Genomic DNA, 19,510 nt, shown 5'->3' on the forward strand with positions numbered 1-19,510 from the left:
TTCGGAAAAGTTATCAGAGACCTCAAATATCTTGGGGGACCTAAACTTTTGCACTGTGCTCCTTTCCTTTTTTCACTGTACAAATGTACAAAACAACATTACCCTAGTCTGGCATACAATGCTGAAAAGAAATGTGTCAAGTTTAACTTGATGCCTTTTGGTGATCAGTTCATCTTCTGCTTGCTTAGCTATTCACAGTAAAAGACGTTTTAAGCAAGGGGGGCAAAAAGTTTCAATTCTCATTCCCACCCACTGTAACACAGGAATTTCACAACGCAATTTCCACTTGTTTTGCTTGAATTTAAGACACATTTCCAGAGTTGAGCCCACTGAATTGTATTTACATGTGTGGTATACCTGCATGTCCCCCTTGTTCTCTTTCTTTGTGGGTTGAATTTCAAAGAAATTTCTTGTGCTGAGCCAGGCTAACGGCACATAGTTTGGCCAATCCATCTCTCGCTGACAGCTCTTTGTTGTGTGAGCCATTGTGTGGTGTTGTTCAGAGGTCTTTCCTCATTATTTTTTTTTTCTGGCCGTCTAATGCCTTGCTTTGTCTTACACAGGTATCAATGACATTGAGCTTCTGGTTTCAATTGTTTGGTTGTCTCCAGGGACTCAGAACCTGGTAACAATACAGTCCTGACATTGCAGTAGAAGAAGAGATTTAGATCTATGCTTCACAGTAGGCCTTTTGTTTCTTCAGGCTGGTTTATGGATCCTTTTTCAGTGATTCCGGCTTTGGCCTCTTAGTCCTTTCGTCCTCATAATGACTTAGTAATTCAGTTTATTGTCATTATATAGTGGACTCAGGAAGCATTCAGACTTTCTGTACACTTTATGATGTTGTAGACTTAACTTTAAATGGGGTCAGTAGCACGGCTGACTACATGCTCATTCTGTCTGGGGTGCACTCTGTCCTCTTCATGTATTTTGTTGTATTCATTCTGTACATTTTCTTTTCTCCCTGAAATCATCCCTCCTTTGTACGTTTGAAACAATTTTGTGCAATTTTTGAAATTTGCTCCTCAATTTGATTTGATTAGATATACTTTATTAATCTCAGAGGGGAAATTTTCTTTCGCATAACCTTTGGGGTTTTACAGCACCTCTGGAACACTTTTCAGGTTAAAGGCCCAATGGAGTAGGATCCCTTCTGGCAGTAAGAACCGGAAACCTTCCAGATACCAGCGCAGATCTTTAGCCTCAGAGCCACCATTCTGCCTTTTTTCACCATCCTTCCAACTTAATGTTAATCCATCCTTGAACTGTCACACACACACAAATTCGGCAGGTTCCGTTACACAATGCCCTTTGGCATGGGCAAACGCAATAACCCCTTTTTGTCAATCATTTATTTCTGCTGTGTGACACATTTTTCATGGAGGGAACTAAACATACGTGGCACACCACTACTCCTTGTCACTCTACAAAACCTGTTGCACATGACACAGCTGTTTAAAGGATGGTATTCATACTGGGGCGCCCTCTGTTGGTGCTTGAAGTATGTGTGACCTCTTACACAGGTCGGGACTAATTTTTTGGTGATCTTATATACGTATATACAGTCATATGAAAAAGTTTGGGAACCCCTTTCAGCCTGCATAACAATGTACGTTCAACAAAAAAGGTAACAGTGGTATGTCTTTAATTTCCTAGGAACATCTGAGTACTGTGGTGTTTTCTGAACAAAGATTTTTAGTGAAGCAGAATTTAGTTTTATGAAATTAAATCAAATGTGAAAAACTGTCTGTGCAAAAATATGGGTCCCCTTGTAATTTGGCTGATTTGAATGCCTGTCACTGCTCAGTACTGATTACTTGCAACACCAAATTGGTTGGATTAGCTTGTTAAGCCTTGAACTTCATAGACAGGTGTGTCCAATCATGAGATATAAAGGTATTTAAGGTGGTCAATTGCAAGTTGTGCTTCCTTTTGACTCTCCTCTGAACAGTGACAGCATGGGATCCTCAAAGCAACTCCCAAAAGATCTGAAAACAAAGATTGTTGAGTCTCCTGGTTTAGGGGAAGGCTACAAAAAGCCATCTCAGAGGTTTAAACTGTCAGTTTCAACTGTAAGGAATGGAATCAGGAAATGGAAGGCCACAGGCACAGTTGCTGTTAAACCCAGCAGGTCTGGCAGGCCAAGAAAAATACAGGAGCGGCATATGAGCAGGATTATGAGAATGGTTACAGACAACCCACAGATCACCTCCAAAGACCTGCAAGAACATCTTGCTGCAGATGGTGTATCTGTACATCGTTCTACAATTCAGTGCAATTTGCACAAAGAACATCTGTATGGCAGGGTGATGAGAAAGAAGCCCTTTCTGCACTCATTCCACAAACAGAGTCGCTTGTTGTATGTCAATGCTCATTTAGACAAGCCAGATTAATTCTGGAACAAAGTGCTTTGGACTGATGAGACAAAAATTTAGTTATTTCGTCATAACAAAAAGTGCTTTGCATGGCGGAAAAAGAACACCGCATTCCAAGAAAAACACCTGCTACCTACTGTCAAATATGGTGGAGGTTCCATCATGCTGTGCAGCTGTGTGGCTAGTTCAGGGACTGGGGCCCTTGTTAAAGTCGAGGGTCAGATGAATTCAACCCAATATCAACAAATTCTTCAGGATAATGTTCAAGCATCAGTCACAAAGTTGAAGTTACGCAGGGGTTGGATATTCCAACAAGACAATGATCCAAAACACAGATGGAAATCTACAAAGGCATTCATGCAGAGGGAGAAGTACAATGTTCTGGAATGGCCGTCACAGTCCCCTGACTTGAATATCATCGAAAATCTATAGGATGATTTAAAGCAGGCTGTCCATCAAATGGAACTGAACTGGAGAGATTTTGTATGAAGAATGGTCAACAATACCTCCATCCAGAATCCAGACACTCATCAGAGGCTATAGGAGGACAGCGTCTAGAGGCTGTTAGATTTACAAAAGGAGGCTCAACTAAGTATTGATGTCATATCTCTGTTGAGGTGCCCACATTTATGCACCTGTCTAATTTTGTTATGATGCATATTGCATATTTTTTGTGAATCCAATAAACTTAATGTCACTGCTGACATCCTACTGTGTCCATAAGGCATGTCAGATATTAAAAGAAAGTTGCTACTCTGAAAGCTCAGCCAATGATAAACAAAAATCCAAAGAATTAAAAGGGGTTCCCAAACTTTTTCATATGACTGTAGAGATATATATATTATATATACAGCCACATGCTGATTTACAACCAACCGAGTTTAGGCGATTCATACTTACAGCCAAGGGCCACAGGGAAAGAAAAAGGTAAAAATGTTCTAGAAATTTCCAAAACCAGGTGAAGTAAAAAAAAAATGTCCATTATTATTATTTCTTCATAGGGTCTCCTAGGTCTTCTGACTCTTGTATGGCCATTTAAGGTTTGTTTTGATCGGTACTGCTCCACATGGCTAATTCTTATGCATTTGGCCTGCACCACAGTAAAAACCACAGTGTTTCTCAACTGGTCTCCGCACCCAAGTTTTACTTTTTTAAATGCATTAATGATCTACTAGCAAAAACTGCAAACTGCCCCCTTCGTGAAGCAAGTGTGATTGTGGGGTATTCCCTTGGTGAAAAAAGTTCACTTACAAAGAGGGATCCCTACTGCAACCCACCAGTGGCAACCTGAGTTGTGGCCTAGCGGCTGAGAAACGCTAACTTAAGCAACTCACTGGTGAACCAAGATGGCAACCTGTGACCCTACTGGTACAGTGAAGCCACCAAGATGCAAAGATCGGGTTGTGCTACTGTGTACCGGCAGTTCAAGTGTGTGCACTGATGATCGACACCTGACCCACAGAGCATCAATCGCAATGACCTGCACACTTTGTGACCGACATAAGACCAATGTGATATACATACATACATTAATTCATTCACTAATTCATTTGTTCATTTTCTATCATTTATCCGAGATCAGTTCACAGCGACAACTGTCTTAGCAATGAGGCCCAAACGTCTCTTTCCCCATCCACACTTGCCAACTCTTACTGTGGGATCCCAAGGCGTTCTCAGGCCATCTGGGAGACATAATCCTCTCAGCCAGCCCTGTGTCTTCCTTGGGGTCTCCTCCAAAATAGTTGTGCCTATAAATCCTCCACAGGGAGGCATCCATATTAGATGCCTGAACCACCTCAATTGGCTCCTCTTTATGTGAAGGGTCATTGGCTCTACTCCGAGTCTCTTGCTGTATCTCTAAGGGGGAGCCCAGCCACTCTCTGGAGAAAGCTCATGTCAGACGCTTATACAAACAAACACACACATACAAATTTTCAGTGAACAATTATGTGATAACTGACTCTTTGCTGAAGCGATGCAAATCAATTGCAACGCTCCAACTTAAAATTAGTTAACCTGAATGTTATGCCATGCGTACATTTTCTAACTTAGTTTTTCCTTGTATCCAGTAGAATCCTTTTTCTTTCTTCTTCCTTCTTCAGACACAACAACAAATCAGAACTTCTCATGAGCAACACTGACAGCATCTCAGTTCAGACAAGAAGACGCTCGTTGCAGTCCACCAGACTATCTGTGTAATGATTTTTCTGCCAAAAAATACACTGAACGCACATCTGGGCTCCTAGATTAGGCCTCACACTGGGCAGCCTAACCCCCAACTCAAAGGGGAGACTTTGGCCTGCACAAGCTGAGACAGAGGTTGGGGTAGGACTGAGGCTGATAAAAATAAAAAAAAGTAACTAACACTGTCTGTGTTAGTTTGTGGCTAAAGGTCTGACAGCATCAACTGTTCGGAAAATGTAATAATGGAAAAGAACAGAAAGAAGGAAATACAAATAAAAGTATTTCATGCCTGGAGGTACACAGATAGTACAGTGCGTTTCCATTAGCATATTCTTTCCTTATTTAATGAAGTGTAAATTAGTGCTGAATATACTAGTCTATTGCCAAGACTATATGAAAAAATACCAGCCTATTCTGAAGCCTACTGACTGCCATTTAATGTTTAAGCTGTTGATTAGCATCTTTATGCCACTCTGGGTAACACTGATATTAGATAAAGCATGCCCTTATCAACAGAATGAAGGCAGTAGACTAACTGATAAAAGTCATGGTCCAATGTATGGCACAATTTTTAAACATTTCATGCATTTTATGAATTTATTTTCTTTCTGTTTCTTGAGTAGAGTTGTGGTGTACTGACCTGTCAATCCTATGCCTCATAAATTGCCTTTTTTGCCCCTTCACTTTATTCACATTTTGTTTTGCTGCAGCCTTATGCTAAAATGGTTTATATTCATTTTCTCCCTCACCAAACAACGATTAATACTCCAGGATGACAAAGCAAAAACAAATCTATTAAATATTTAAATATCCCACTGACACAATTACTCAGAACCTGTGCTACGACACGTGACGCATGGCTTAGGTGCATCAGATTCTATTGACCATAATTGTGATGTTTGGACACATTGCCTGTAGTCCACCTGTTGTCAATTCAATTGATTGGCCAGAATTAGGAAAGGCACACATTACTAATTCCTGACATTCCGCAGAAGTACCCACAGTTGACCAAAAATTAAGCCATGAGGGGGTTGGGAGCATGCACTGATTACAGCCGCACCCACCACATGACGAACCACCCAGATTGGAATCCAAGTGCAGCTGTGCAACGGGTGACACCTCAGCACCACCCTGAACAATCCCCCTGGGATTAATAAAGTATCTATCTATCTATCTATCTATCTATCTATCTATCTATCTATCTATCTATCTATCTATCTATCTATCTATCTATCTATCTATCTATCTATCTATCTATCTATCTATCTATCTATCTATCTAGCTAGCTAGCTAGCTAGCTAGCTAGCCATGAAGCTAAAGGAATTACCTGCAGAGGTTAGAGACAGGATTGTGTTGAGATGAAAATGTGGAGAAAGCTACAAAAAAATCCTGCAGCATTGAAGGTTCTGAAGAGCACAGTGGTCTCCACAATTCCTAAATGGAATACATTTGGAACAACTAAACCCGGTAGAAAAGCATGAGGTCAATGACATCATCAAGTTCAAACATCACTGCAACTGTGGCACAAGAATTTCACTGTCTTCCTGCAGTGTACGTAACAATAAAGATCTCTGATCTATGAGCTGGCTGCCCAGCCAAACTGAACAATTTTTGAGAGAAGGGCTTTGGTAAGAGAGGTGTGACCAAGAACCCAATGGTCACTCTGGCTGAGCTCCAAGGGACCTGTGTGGAGACGGGATAAACTTCCAGTAAGGTTAAGCACCACCGCCACACTCCACTAATCTGGGATTCATGTCATAGTTGTCAGAATGCACATGAAAGCCTGCATGATTCTCTGGTCTGAGGAAGCCAAGACTGAAATGTTTGGTCTCGATTCTGTGCATCACAACAGAAGGAAAACAAGCACTGCTAGTTACCTGTTAACGGTTAAGCATGGTGGCAACATCAGGGACTCGGAGACTAGTCAGGGTTGAAAGAAAGCTGAATGGAGCAAAGAACAGCAGATTAAGTGTGAATCCCAATTGAGTGATACTGTGTTTTTTTTTTTAGGGGGTTCAGTGGTGCCCCCTCGTGGTTGCAATGTACATCCCAGTCTTTTTTCTGTCAGCTTTTAACCAACACCAGAAGAAAAATATCCAAAACTATTTCCGAAAATTTTATGAGAAGAGTACACATCATAAAAGTGTCACAGCCTACCCTATGCTGCCCTCTACTGACATTAACTGTGTACTTCAAGCAAATCTCACAGATTCTCCCTTGTACCATTTGTTACAATGTGATTAAGTCATACGTTCATAGGGTCAATACTGTCATGTGAGAACGTTTCAAACTACACCCCAAGTCAACAAGTGGCCCTTTGGAGTTGATTTTTATCTTAAAATTGTTATGGTTCTAATAATGTATGATACTAACTACTTTCTTATACAAAATGTTTGCAGTTCATATTGTGAGATTTCTGAGACCCCGGCACTCTTCCAAAGGGCGCTCGACAACCTCCCACCTGCGCTGTATGATGAAACAGCCAGGAATCTGGTTGTCTGTTGCCGGTTCAACTGCAAGTTTGTGGCTCACTGCATAACATGTCTGTCGCCGAATGGTTAATGTGGGGAACATTTAAAACCGGCCTCAGACCTGGCTGTGTGCTCACTTTCTATCATTTCTCCTCCAGAATGAACTTGCATGATGAAGGAGGCTACATGTATCTTTAATCTGACAAAGGGAACGAATGCAGGACAACTGACAATATCACTGCTTGCTTGTTGTGTTTGTGAGTACTGATGTGACTGTCAACCTTTGAATAGAATGCGTGAGACTGTTCCTGTCTTCACAACGATAAAGCTGACTTTCTCAGATACCTGGACTCACCTCCTTCTCTCTTGTATAAGTCTGTGACCCACACATCACAATATATATATATATATATAACATACATTTATCATTTTTGCAGATATGCAGTGTTTCTAACACATTTGGCTATGAAATGTAATAAATCATTGTAAGTGCCAGGTGGGATTGTCTGGCATCCCAGCCAGCATGGAAGGTAACTCCTTACCAGGAAGGGAAGCCGGAATGATGGTACGGATGGGGTAAGATAGCGTTTTTAGAATGCATATGCCCTCTAACACAAAAGGGGGCACTGCTCCCATTTACATGACAGTGGGGTATGCTGGGAATTGAAGTCCCATGGTAAAGCACTGCTGGGTGTCAGGGGGAGCTACAGGGGATGTACCATCCCTGTTTTCTGAAACCTCCTCCTGAACCGGAGGTACCTCCTCTGAACCTTGCCCAAAAACCAGAAGTACTCCAAGGATCTGGATTAAAATGAGCCCCCAGTCTCACCTCAGTGAGTCAGAGTTCTGAGACAGAAGACGACATTCACCAGCAAGAGAACTATTATTTCTTTCTATAATTGTGATAATATTGCTTGTGTTCATATTTATAGTGTTTGCGACAAATATAATGCAACTTATTTTTTTGTATAAAACTCTTCACTGAAATAAAACCCCTTTACTTGAACCCGTGTCTGTGTTGGGTGATATTGTGTCTTAGGCCTGGTTCCCCCAAGTGGTTACACCATACAACTCTGCCAGCTTTTAATCATTTCTACAAGAAAAGGATCCAAAAGTATTTCATGATATTCTATGGAAAAACTGCACACTCTAAAACTGCCACAGCCTACACTCTGCTGCCCTCTGCTGAAATTAAACATGTACTTCAAGCAAATCTGACAGATTCTCCCTTGTACCATTTGTTGAGGAAACAGGTTTAAGCTCACTTTGAGTCGTAACAGGGTAAAGGATGATGGGAAAAGGGACCCTTAAATTTAAAATCATGCCTTTTGGTGATTAATTTTTTAAAATAATTATGCCTTTTTAGTGTGAACATGTGAATAAATAATTGCAATACACTTGAAACATAAACAGAACTGTGATATTCAGACAGCAGAAAAGACTGCAGGACTAAAACTGGACTCCATCGGGGTCCTGTATGCATCATGGGTCAGGGAAAGAGCAAAGACCACACTCATCCAGACAGCCATCTCTTTTAGTTACTACCACTAAGGAAACATTACCGATCAATGATGAGTGGAACGACGAGACATAAAAACAGTCACCGATTCATTTCTATTTTTCCAATTATGTTTATTTTATATAGATAGATAGATATAGAACCTACCTAATGTATTACCAGATAGAGATAGATAGATAGATAGATAGATACTTTATTAATCCCAGGGGGAAATTCACAGGCAAAAATGCAATTCTACTTTACTGTTTTCTATTTCTCTGTTTACTGTATGTAACATTTTGACGGTGTCTTGTACTGTATACTGTGTTGCTTAATTCTATGTACCTTGGCTATGTGTATTGATGGAACACCAAGAGAAATTCTTGGCAACTACAGTACCCTCCATAATGTCCAGGACAAAGACACATTTGTTCTTAATTTAGCCCTCTGTTCCACAGTTTTAAATTATAAATCAAATAATTCAGACCTGATTAAAGTGCACATTGCACACTTTCATTTAAGAGGATTTTCATTAATCACACCATGTAGAACTGACAACACATATTGTACATTGTGGCCCCTTTTCAGCAATGGCAGGTCTATTAAAGCCAACACATTTAGGACTTTGTCGCATATCCCTTACATGCAATGAATGCTTGAAGTCTGCGATTCACAGATATTACCAGGTGTTGAGGGTCTTCTCTGGTGATGCTCTGACAAGCCTGTGTTGCAGCCATCTTCAGCTCCTGTTTGTTTCAGGGGCTTGTCCATTTAAGTTTTCTCTTCAGCATATGGAAGGCCTGCTCAGTTAGACTGAAATCGGGTGACTGGCTTGGCCATTCAAGAATTTTCCATTTTTTTACGCTTTGATAAACTCCTGTGTTGCCTCAGCAGTCTGTTTGGCTCATTTATCTTGTTGGAAGGATGGAGTGCCATCCAGTGAGTTTGGAGGCCTTTACAGGAACTTGAGAAGATTAGATGTTTCTACATACCTCAGAATTAATTGTGCCGTCAGCAGTTCCATCATCAATGAAGAGCAGTGTGCCAGGTCCTGTGGTAGCCATACATGCCCAAGCCATAACACCCCCACTGTCATGTTTAATACATAAGGTGGTCTGCTTTGGATCTTGGGCAGTTCCTTTTCATCTCCAGGCTTTGCTCTTACTATTACTCTGATCAGGTTCATCTTTGTCTCCTTTGTCCACAAGACCTTTTCCCAGAATTCTGCAGGCTCTTTGAAGTCCTTTTTCACACCATCCTAGCCATCATGTTTTTGTAGATAATTAGTGGTTTTCATCTTGTAATATGGCCTCTGTCTTTCTGTTTATGTTGTTTCTGACACATCCACATCTGCCTCCCGAAGATGGTTTCTGATCTGTCAGACAGGTGTTTGTGCTTTTTCTTGACCATAGTGAGGATTCATCTGTTATCAGCAGTGGAGGTCTTCCTTGGCCTACCAGTCCCCTTGTGATAACTGAACTCACCAGTGCTTTCTTTCTTCTTCGTGATATTCCAGACAGTTGATTTAGGGCATCCAAAGGTTTTCCTAATGTCTCTAATGGTTTGATTCTTGTTTTTATATCCTCATAGTGGCTTCTTTGACGTTCACTGACACAGCTCTTGTCCTCATGTTGAAGAATAGCAACTACAGACACCAAACTTAGTCTGTAGGTAGAAACAAGCCAAGGTATCTTATGCATGCACTAATGAAGCAATGAAACACACCTGAGGAATCACAAAAACCTGAGACGTCAATTGTCCCCAACATTATGGTGCCCTGAAATGAGGAGACTGTGTATAAAAAGTGCTGTAATTTCTACATGGCGTGACCGTAATATAAAAAAATCCCCTAAATACGACGGCATTAATAGACCTGCCATTTCTGTGTCCCAGACATCATGGTGCCCGGAAGTAGGGGGATTATGTAGCAAAAGTGTTGTCATTTCTACATGGTGGGACCAAAATGTATGCCAATCCCTTTAAATGAAAGTCTGCAATGTGCACTTTAATCAGATCTGAATTGTGTGATTTGCAATTTTAAACTGTGAAGTAGAGGGGTAAATCAAAGAAAAATGTGTCTTTGTCCTACACATGATGGAGGGTACTGTGAGTCCCAAAAAGCTGCAAATAATGCCCACTAGATTACCAAATCCTGGCTACAAAAATGGGGAAATACAGAAATAATATAAAAGTAAAAAGGTTTTATTTCCACAAAAAATGTACCATGTGAAATTCTTAATGAACATAAAATACATAAAGAAGTTGCCTAAAATTACAAGGCCAAAAAAAAAAAAAAACAGAATCCTAAGGCAAAGTACAAAAACAGAGCAGGAGGTCAAACAATCCAATAAATCACAATAAGCATAAGAAAGAGTAAAAACACAGAAATCACAAAATCTCCCAAGCACATTTGAAAAATGTGGGGAGACCCACCGGATTTATAGGGCAGAGGTGCAGTTCTTGGCTGTGACTGGCGGGTGGTCCAACCTCTTGGGGAACCACCCACAAAACACACAGAACCATAACACAGGAACGGACAACATAGCACATGATAAACAAAAGTAACATTAACACAGATAAATGTTTAGACCTGTTAGGTGAGAGAATACTTACTTTCTCTTTAATTCATGATTCAGGCCTTTAATATTCCAGCTCACAAAGCTAACTGTCCGGCCATGGAGACATTGCTTCTGAACTTTTGTTGTCATTTTGTAGTCTTAACTGAAAATAAGGCAGCTTAGACCTTAATTTCCAATTTTCCCAGGATTTATTGCCATGAAGCCTATTGTTACGTTGGCACTTATTATAAGGATAGGTTCGAGATAGCTTGCTCTCTTTCTCTCCCAACAGTCACCCCACCCCACCATTAACATAGAAAAATGACTCAAATATGCAGAAGGAGGACATAAATTTGAACCCCAGTGTAAACATGACACTATCATCCAAATAGAGACTGCAAATATGTACTGAAAATATACCAAGTATTGAAATGACTAGAGATCTTAACTTCATGGCATTTGCATAGGTGGCCAGAAACACAAGTTGCACAAGCACCAGTCCTTATACTGTATATGTGACCAAAACACAAATTCTAGGAATATACTCCATAAGAAGCAACTTGGGATCTCTGAAGTTTGCCTTCTGGTTCCAGGCATATCTCCAAACTTCTTTTACCAAAGTGTTACAATATAAGACATTATCATAATTCTAAGATGTAATAGCTAATTCATGAATGTCAGTGTGCAATCACCTTATACAGCGGAGAAAATAAGTACTGAACGCGTCAAGGTTTTTCTCAGAAAATAGATTTCTAATGGGGCTATTGACATGAAATTTACACCAGATGTAGGTAACATCCCAAGTTATCCACACATACAAAGAAATCAAAACAAATTATTACACATAATTTATGGACTTAAGTGGAATGAGACACAGTGAATAAGTATTGATCACATGAAGAAAAGGAGGTGCAAAAAGGCCTGGAAAGGCCAAGAAACCAGCTGACATCTGTCAGTATTTAGAAATCAACTGTGATAGCCCCCTATCAGTGCAAATGAATATCAGCTGCTTTAGTCTTAATTGATGGCCTATCATTACCGGGGTGTCACACAACAAGGATCTCATGATGGGTAAAAGCAAAGAGCTCGCTCAAGGACTTACTGATGGCATTGGTGACAGACGTATTTCTAAACTTCTGAATGTTCCAGTGACCACCATTGGGACCATAATCCGCAAGTGGAAAGAACATCATTTTACCATAAACCGGCCACAAACAGGTGCTCCTCACAAGATTTCTGACAGAGGAGTCAAAAAAATAATCAGAAGAGTTGTCCAAGAGCCAAGGACCAGTCGCCGAGAGCTTCAGAAAGACCTGGAATTAGCAGGTGCAGTTGTTTCAAAGAAAACAAGAAGTAATGCACTCAACCGCCATGGCCTCTATGCACGTTCACCGCGCAAGACTCCACTGCTGAAGAAAAAGCACGTTAAAGCTTGTTTAAAACATTTGGACAGGCCAATGAAATACTGGAAGAATAGAGTCGGGTCAGATGAGACCAAAATTGAACTCTTTAGATGTCATTGCAAACACCATGTGTGGAGGAGAAGTGGCACTGCACGTCATAAACACCCCAAAATACTGGCAGACTTCATATAATTGAAGGAAGGATGAATGGAGAAATGTACCGGGGCATTCTTGATAAGAATCTGCTGCCATCTACCAGGACGCTGAAGATGAAATGAGGGGGAAAATTTTGGCAAGACAAGGATCCCAAACACATAACTAAGGAAACTCTCTATTGGTTTCAGAGAAAGAAAATGCAGCTGCTAGAATGGCCCAGTCAATCACCTGACTTTAATCCAACTGAGAATCTATGGAAAGAACTGAAGATCAGAGTTCATAGAAGAGGTCCCCGGAACCTTCAAGATCTGAAGGCAGGTTGTGTGGAAGAATGGGCCAAAATCACAGCTGAGCAATGCATGTGACTCGCTTCTCCATACAGGAGGCGTTTTGAAGCTGTCATTACCAAGAAAGGCTTTTCTACTAAGCATTCAATAAATTTCAATAAGCGTGTTCAATCCTTATTCCCTGTGTCACTCCACTTTATTGCACATAATTTATGGACTTAATTTGTTTTGATTTCTTTGTATGTGTGGATTACTTAGGTTGTTACTGACATCTGGTGAAAATTTCATGTCAATAGCCCGATTAGAAATATATTTACTGAGAAAAACCTTGACATATTCAATACTTATTTTCCTGCTATATTAAAATACACTAATCCACACCACTGAGATCTTTAAGGAGCTGGATTTATCTTATCATACCTCTGGTTTTCATCGGTTCTCTTCCAAAATGAATTATATACCATCAAGACAAGACATACTGGCTCTTGATCTTCCAAAAAATGCTTGAAAATGAAAAGGCTTACTTTACCTTCCCAAAGTAGAAGACTCTGAGGTGCAACAGATGGCCAAATAACTAGGCTGTTACTTTCATATAGAGGGTTCAGAAACTTGTGCAGCTCCTGTGGACGATTGACCCAGGACCACAGTGACACTGTCTTCTCAGGTAGCTTCAGTTTCACTCTAGGAACACAGACAAGAAGCCAATGAGAAATAAGGAGAGCCTTCTCTTATCTGCCTAATTAGAACTACCCAGGCCCAATGGACATTTCTATTTAAATATGACATTTTGTGTTCTTCTATCCTCCATTGTCAAGTCTTACCCTACTAACATTAAAGAATTTAACAGCCTGAATGGTTGTAACAATTTTAATAATACAGTAAAATAATAATAAATTTTATTTATAAAGATGCCTTTCAATTTTAACGCATGCAGCAGATGCCTTTGTGCTGCTTGAAACAACAGGAACTCTTCATTTTCGATGTCTTGTTATAACAAACATTTTTTTTTTATCTCAACTCCCCAATTAAATGAAGATAATTCACATATTTAAAATACATTTTAATTATTTTATATATACTGGCAGTGCATAGGTTACAAACAACTTCTATTCTCCCAACATCAGTATTCTAATTTTCTATGCAAGTCAGAACTTGCACTGAAATTGTTCTGTAATGGAAATATTAGTAAAAATGCATAATGTTTTATTTCATACAGTGCCCTCCATAATGCTTGAGACACTTTTATCATTGATTTCACCCCCTCTGCTCCACAGTTTAAAATTACAAATCAAACCATTCAGACTTTGCCATTGAAGAGTGCATGGCAGACTTTCATTTAAGGGGATTTGCAGAAATTTCGGTCACACAGCACTTTTTCTACACGGCCCCCCACGCCCATTTCATGGCACCATAATGTCTGGGACAGTTAGCATCCCAGGTGTTTGTGATTCCTCAGGTGTCTTTCATGGCTTTATAAGATACCTCAGCTTACTTCTGCCCTTTGGAAGACAAGAGCTGTGCCAATCAAAGTCAAAGAAGTCATAATGAGACTAAGAAACAAGAATAAAACCATTAGAGACATCAGTAAAATCTTAGAAAATCAACTGCGTGGAATATCATAAAGAAGAAAACACACTGTTGAGCACAGTAACTGCAAAGGGACCAGAAGGCCAAGGAAGACCTCCACTGCTGATGACAGAAGAATCCTCAATATGGTAAAGAAAAAGCCCCAAATGTTTCAGAAACAGTCTTCAGGAGGCAGATGTGGTTGTGTCAGAGACGACCATCAGCAAAAGACTTCATGAACAGAAGCACACAGGCCACACTGCAAGATGGAAACCACTAGTTAGCCACAAAAAACAGGATGGCCAGATTACAATTTGTGAAAAAGAACTTAAGGAGCCTGCAGAATTCTGGGAAAAGGTCTTGTGGACAAACGAGACAAAGATGAACCTCATCAGAGTGATGGCAAGAGCAAAGTGTGGAGATGAAAAGGAACTGCCCGAGATCTAAAGCACCTCATCTGTTAAACATGGTGATAGGTATGTTATGGCTTGGGCATGTATGGCTGCCACAGGTCCTGGCACACTTCTCTTCATTGATGATGAAACTGGTGACGACACAATGAATTCTGAGGTGTAGAGAACCATCTGATCTGCTCAAGTTCCAGTAAAGACCTCCAAACCTCACTGACAGCGCTTCAGACTGCTGAGGCAACACAGGAGTGTTTCAAAGCTAAAAAAATGGAAAATTCTTGAATAGCCAGGCCAGTCATCTGATTTAAAACCAACTGAGCAGGCCTTCCGCTTGCTGAAGAGAAAACTTAAGGGAGTAACCCCTCTGAAACAAGCAGGAGCTGAAGATGGCTTCAACAGAGGCTTGGCAGAGCATCACTAGAGAAGACCCTCAGCACCTGGTGATGTCTGTGAATCGCAGGTTTCAAGCAGTCATTGTATGTGAGGGATATGCGACAAAGTCCTAAATATGACGGCTGTGCAACAAACACTATGGTGCCCTGAAATGGGGAGACCATGTAGAAAAAGGTGTTGTGTGACTGAAATTTAAGCAAATACCCTTAAATGAAAGTCTGCAAGGTGCACTTTAAATCACGATGTCTAAATTGTTTGATTTGTAATTTTAAACTGTGGAGCGGGGGTTTGGGATAAATGAAGTAAAACTTTGCCTTGGCTCTAAACATTGTAGAGGACACTGTATATGCATGCTCACTCAGCAACGTTTTTTTTTGTGTCTTTTTCTTGTACTTTAAAATTTTTAAAACTCTCAGAGCTTATTCATTGAAAAGGCAGTCGTATCAGTAAAAAAAAATCAGAACTTTCTGAAGCAGAACCCTGCTCAAGTAATACTGCATAATGCAAGTTCCAGTTTCTTAAAACATTAAGGAAAAAAATTAACTAAAATAAGCAATCTAATTAACTCATATAAAAACCCAGAAGCTGCATGTCTATATACAGTTAGGTCCATAAATATTTGGACAGAGACCACTGTTTTCTCATTTTGGTTCTGTACATTACCACAATGAATTTTAAATGAAACAACTCCGATGTTGTTAAAGTGCAGACTTTCAGCTTTAATTCAGTGGGGTGAACAAAACGATTGAATAAAAATGTGAGGCAACTAAAGCATTTTTTGAACACAATCCCTTCATTTCAGGGGCTCAAAAGTAATTGGACAAATTAAAGAACTGGAAATCAAATGTTCATTTCTAATACTTGGTTGAAAACCCTTTGCTGGCAATGACAGCCTGAAGTCTTAAACTCCTGGACGTCACCAGATGTTGGGTTTCCTCCTTTTTAATGCTCTGCCAGGCCTTTACTGCAGCAGCTTTCAGTTGCTGTTTGTCTGTGGGCCTTTCTGTCTGAAGTTTAGTCTTCAACAAGTGAAATGCCTGCTCAATTGGGTGAAGATCAGGTGACTGACTTGGCCATTCAAGAATTTTCCACTTCTTTGATTTAATAAACTCCTGGGTTGCTTTGGCTGTATGTTTTTGGTCATTGTCCATCTGTATCATGAATCAATTTGACTGCATTTAGCTGAATTTGAGCAGACGGTATGTCTCTGAACACCTCAGAATTCATTTGGCTGCTTCTGTCCTGTGTCACATCATCAATAAACACTAGTGTCCCAGTGCCACTGGCAGCCATGCACGCCCAAGCCATCACACTGCCTCCCTCCACCGTGTTTTACAGATGATATGGTATACTTTGGATAATGAGCTGTTCCACGCCTTCTCCATACATTTTTCTTGCCATCATTCTGGTAGAGGTTCATCTTGGTTTCATCTGTCCAAAGAATGTTTTTCCAGAACTGTGCTGGCATTTTTAGATGTTCTTTAGCAAAGTCCAATCTAGCCTTTCTATTCTTGAGGCTTATGAGTGGCTTGCACCTTGCAGTGCACCCTCTGTATTTACTTACATGCAGTCTTCTCTTTATGGTAGACTTGGATATCGATATGCCTACCCCCTGGAGAGTGTTGTTCACTTGGTTGGCTGTTGTGAAGGGGTTTCTCTTCACCATGGAAATGATTCTGCGATCATCTACCACTGTTGTCTTCCGTGGACATCCAGGTCTTTTTGCGCTGTTGAGTTCACCAGTGCTTGCTTTCTTTCTCAGGATGCACCAAACTGTAGATTTCGCCACTCGTAATATTGTACCAATTTCTCAGATGGGTTTTTTCTGTTTTCGCAGCTTAAGGATGGCTTCTTTCACCTGCATGGAGAGCTCCTTTGACCGCATGTTGTCTGTTCACAGCAAAATCTTCCACATGCAAGCACCACACCTCAAATCAACTCCAGGCCTTTTATCTGCTTAATTGATAAGGACATAACGACGGACTTGCCCACACCTGCCCATGAAATAGCCTTTGAGTCAATTGTCCAATTACTTTTGAGCCCCTGAAATGATGGGATTGTGTTCAAAAAATGCTTTAGTTGCCTCACATTTTTATGAAATCGTTTTGTTCACCCCACTGAATTAAAGCTGAAAGTCTGCACTTCAACTGCATCTGAGTTGTTTCATTTAAAATTCATTGTGGTGATGTACAGAACCAAAATTAGAAAAAAGTGGTCTCTGTCCAAATATTTATGGACCTAACTGTAAATGACCACTGCATTACTCTGAGATGGTAATAATTCAGTGCTGGTGTATGTGTGTGTGTGTGTGTTGACTACTCTCCACATTCAATGCTATACGTTTCTTTAAGATAAACAAATGCAATGATCTGCAGACTAACCGGTCAAAGGCGTTGTTGCCCAAGAAGGTGCCAAACTGGGAGGCATAGGCATGTTCAAAGAGCATGATCAGGAAGTGTTCGTTAAACTGGAACGAACATGGAAATTGACGCAATATCTGCCAGACACTGTCCAGGAACAGCAAGAAGACTGGAGCTTCCAACTTTGGCTTGCTGTTGGAGTAGGCTGACTGAGCACATCGGACATGGAATGGATGACCTGCCTAGAAGATTAAAAAACACACAAAAAAAGTATTAATTCTTCTTTTTTGCTTTTAACAACCTTCATTTATGACAGTAATCATTCTATAAATATATAAAGGTATATGGTATCTGATGAATTAGTACTTTATTTTTCTTATTTTTAATAAAATAAAACATATGTAAATAGAAGGACATACTGTAAATCAAGAATATAGAATAGACTCAGAAAGTTTTCAGACTCCATCACTTTCTGCACACTTTTTTTGTTTTGTAGGTTGAATTTCAAAAGGATACATTTGATGTTTTTGGCCATCAGCTTACACTCAATAACCCATATTCACAAAGTGAAAAGACGTTCTCAGAAATGTTTGCCAATTTATTAAAAATCACAACCCCAAATCTCTCATTCATAGATATATTTGGTACCTCAACTCAGTACTTTGTGTAAGCCCTCTGGCAGCAATTGCAGCTTCAAGTCTTCTTGGGTTAAGTTTCTGCTAGCTTTGCACACCTGGATTTAGGCACTTTATCGCATTCTTCCAGGCAGATTCTCTTAAGCTCCGTTAGATTGGCCGGGGAAGTGTCTGTAATCTACCACCTTCAGGTCTCTACAAACAAGTTATGTGGGGTTTTGGGCTTTGGCTGGGCCACTCAAGGACTTGTCTTGAAGCCACTCCAAGCATTGTCTTGGCTGTATGCTTCAGGTCCTTATCGTGCTAAAATGTGGACCGTTGCCCCAGTCTGAGATGCTATGAACTCTGGAGCAGGTTTTCTTCAACAGCCTCTTTGTATTTGGCACCATTCATCTTTCCCTCTATTATTTCCAGTCTCCCTGTTCCTGACTACCGTGAAACACACCCAATGTGTGATGCTGCCACCACCAAGCTTCATTCTAAGCATAGCACTAGGCAGGTGATGAGCAGTGCCAGACATAGTGCTTGGAGTTCTGCCCAAAGAGTTCCATTTTTGTCTCATCACACTAGATCATCTTTTTCCTCATACTCTAAGAGTCACATAAAGACCATTTGATATGACAGGCTTCCATCTGGCCACTCTACCATAAATGCCTGATTCATGGGAGCGCTGCTGAAATGGTCATTCTTCCGCCATGTTCACCCATCATATCAGATGACATCTAAAGCTCTGTTAGCATAACCATTGGATTCTTGGTCACCTCCCTGACCAAGGTTCTTCTTGCCCAGTTGCTCAGTTTATTTTGTTGGCCAAATCTTGGAAGAGTCCTGGTTGCAAACTTCTTCCATTTCACAATTACTGAGGTCACTGTGCTGCTGCGAAAACTGAAAGCTTTATAAATGGTGTTTAACTCCTTTCACTGATCTGTACCACACCACAGTTTGTTCATGGAGGTCTACAGAGAGCTCATTGGACTTCATGGCTTGTTTTTTACCGTAACATGCAGTGTTAATTGGGGGAACTTGTATACGCAGGCACACATGTGCCTTTCTAAATGATGCCCATTCATTTCAATGTGCCACAGGTAGACTCCAATCAAGATCTAGAAACATCTTGAGAACAATTAAACCAAATAGGTTGCATCCGACTACAATTTGAAGCCCCACAGGAAAGGGTCTGCCAGATCTAAACATTAGCGTGGCAAATTGCTCAC

At 40.4% G+C, this 19,510-nt stretch overlaps 1 protein-coding gene across 1 annotated transcript in view; it reads right to left on the minus strand.

Moving 5' to 3' along the window:
- mtmr9 (myotubularin related protein 9) overlaps positions 1–19,510 on the minus strand; it is a 122,649-nt gene that overhangs the window by 11,665 nt on the left and 91,474 nt on the right. Inside the window, exons 9-10 of the mRNA XM_028796390.2 lie at positions 17,683–17,903; positions 13,462–13,613 (exon numbers count right to left, since the gene is read on the minus strand). Coding sequence (XP_028652223.1) covers positions 13,462–13,613; positions 17,683–17,903 — 373 coding nt within the window. The remainder of the gene's footprint in view (positions 1–13,461; positions 13,614–17,682; positions 17,904–19,510) is intronic.

This window comes from Erpetoichthys calabaricus, chromosome 3, assembly GCF_900747795.2.
Source record: "Erpetoichthys calabaricus chromosome 3, fErpCal1.3, whole genome shotgun sequence".
NCBI classification, from domain to species: Eukaryota; Metazoa; Chordata; class Cladistia; order Polypteriformes; family Polypteridae; genus Erpetoichthys; species Erpetoichthys calabaricus.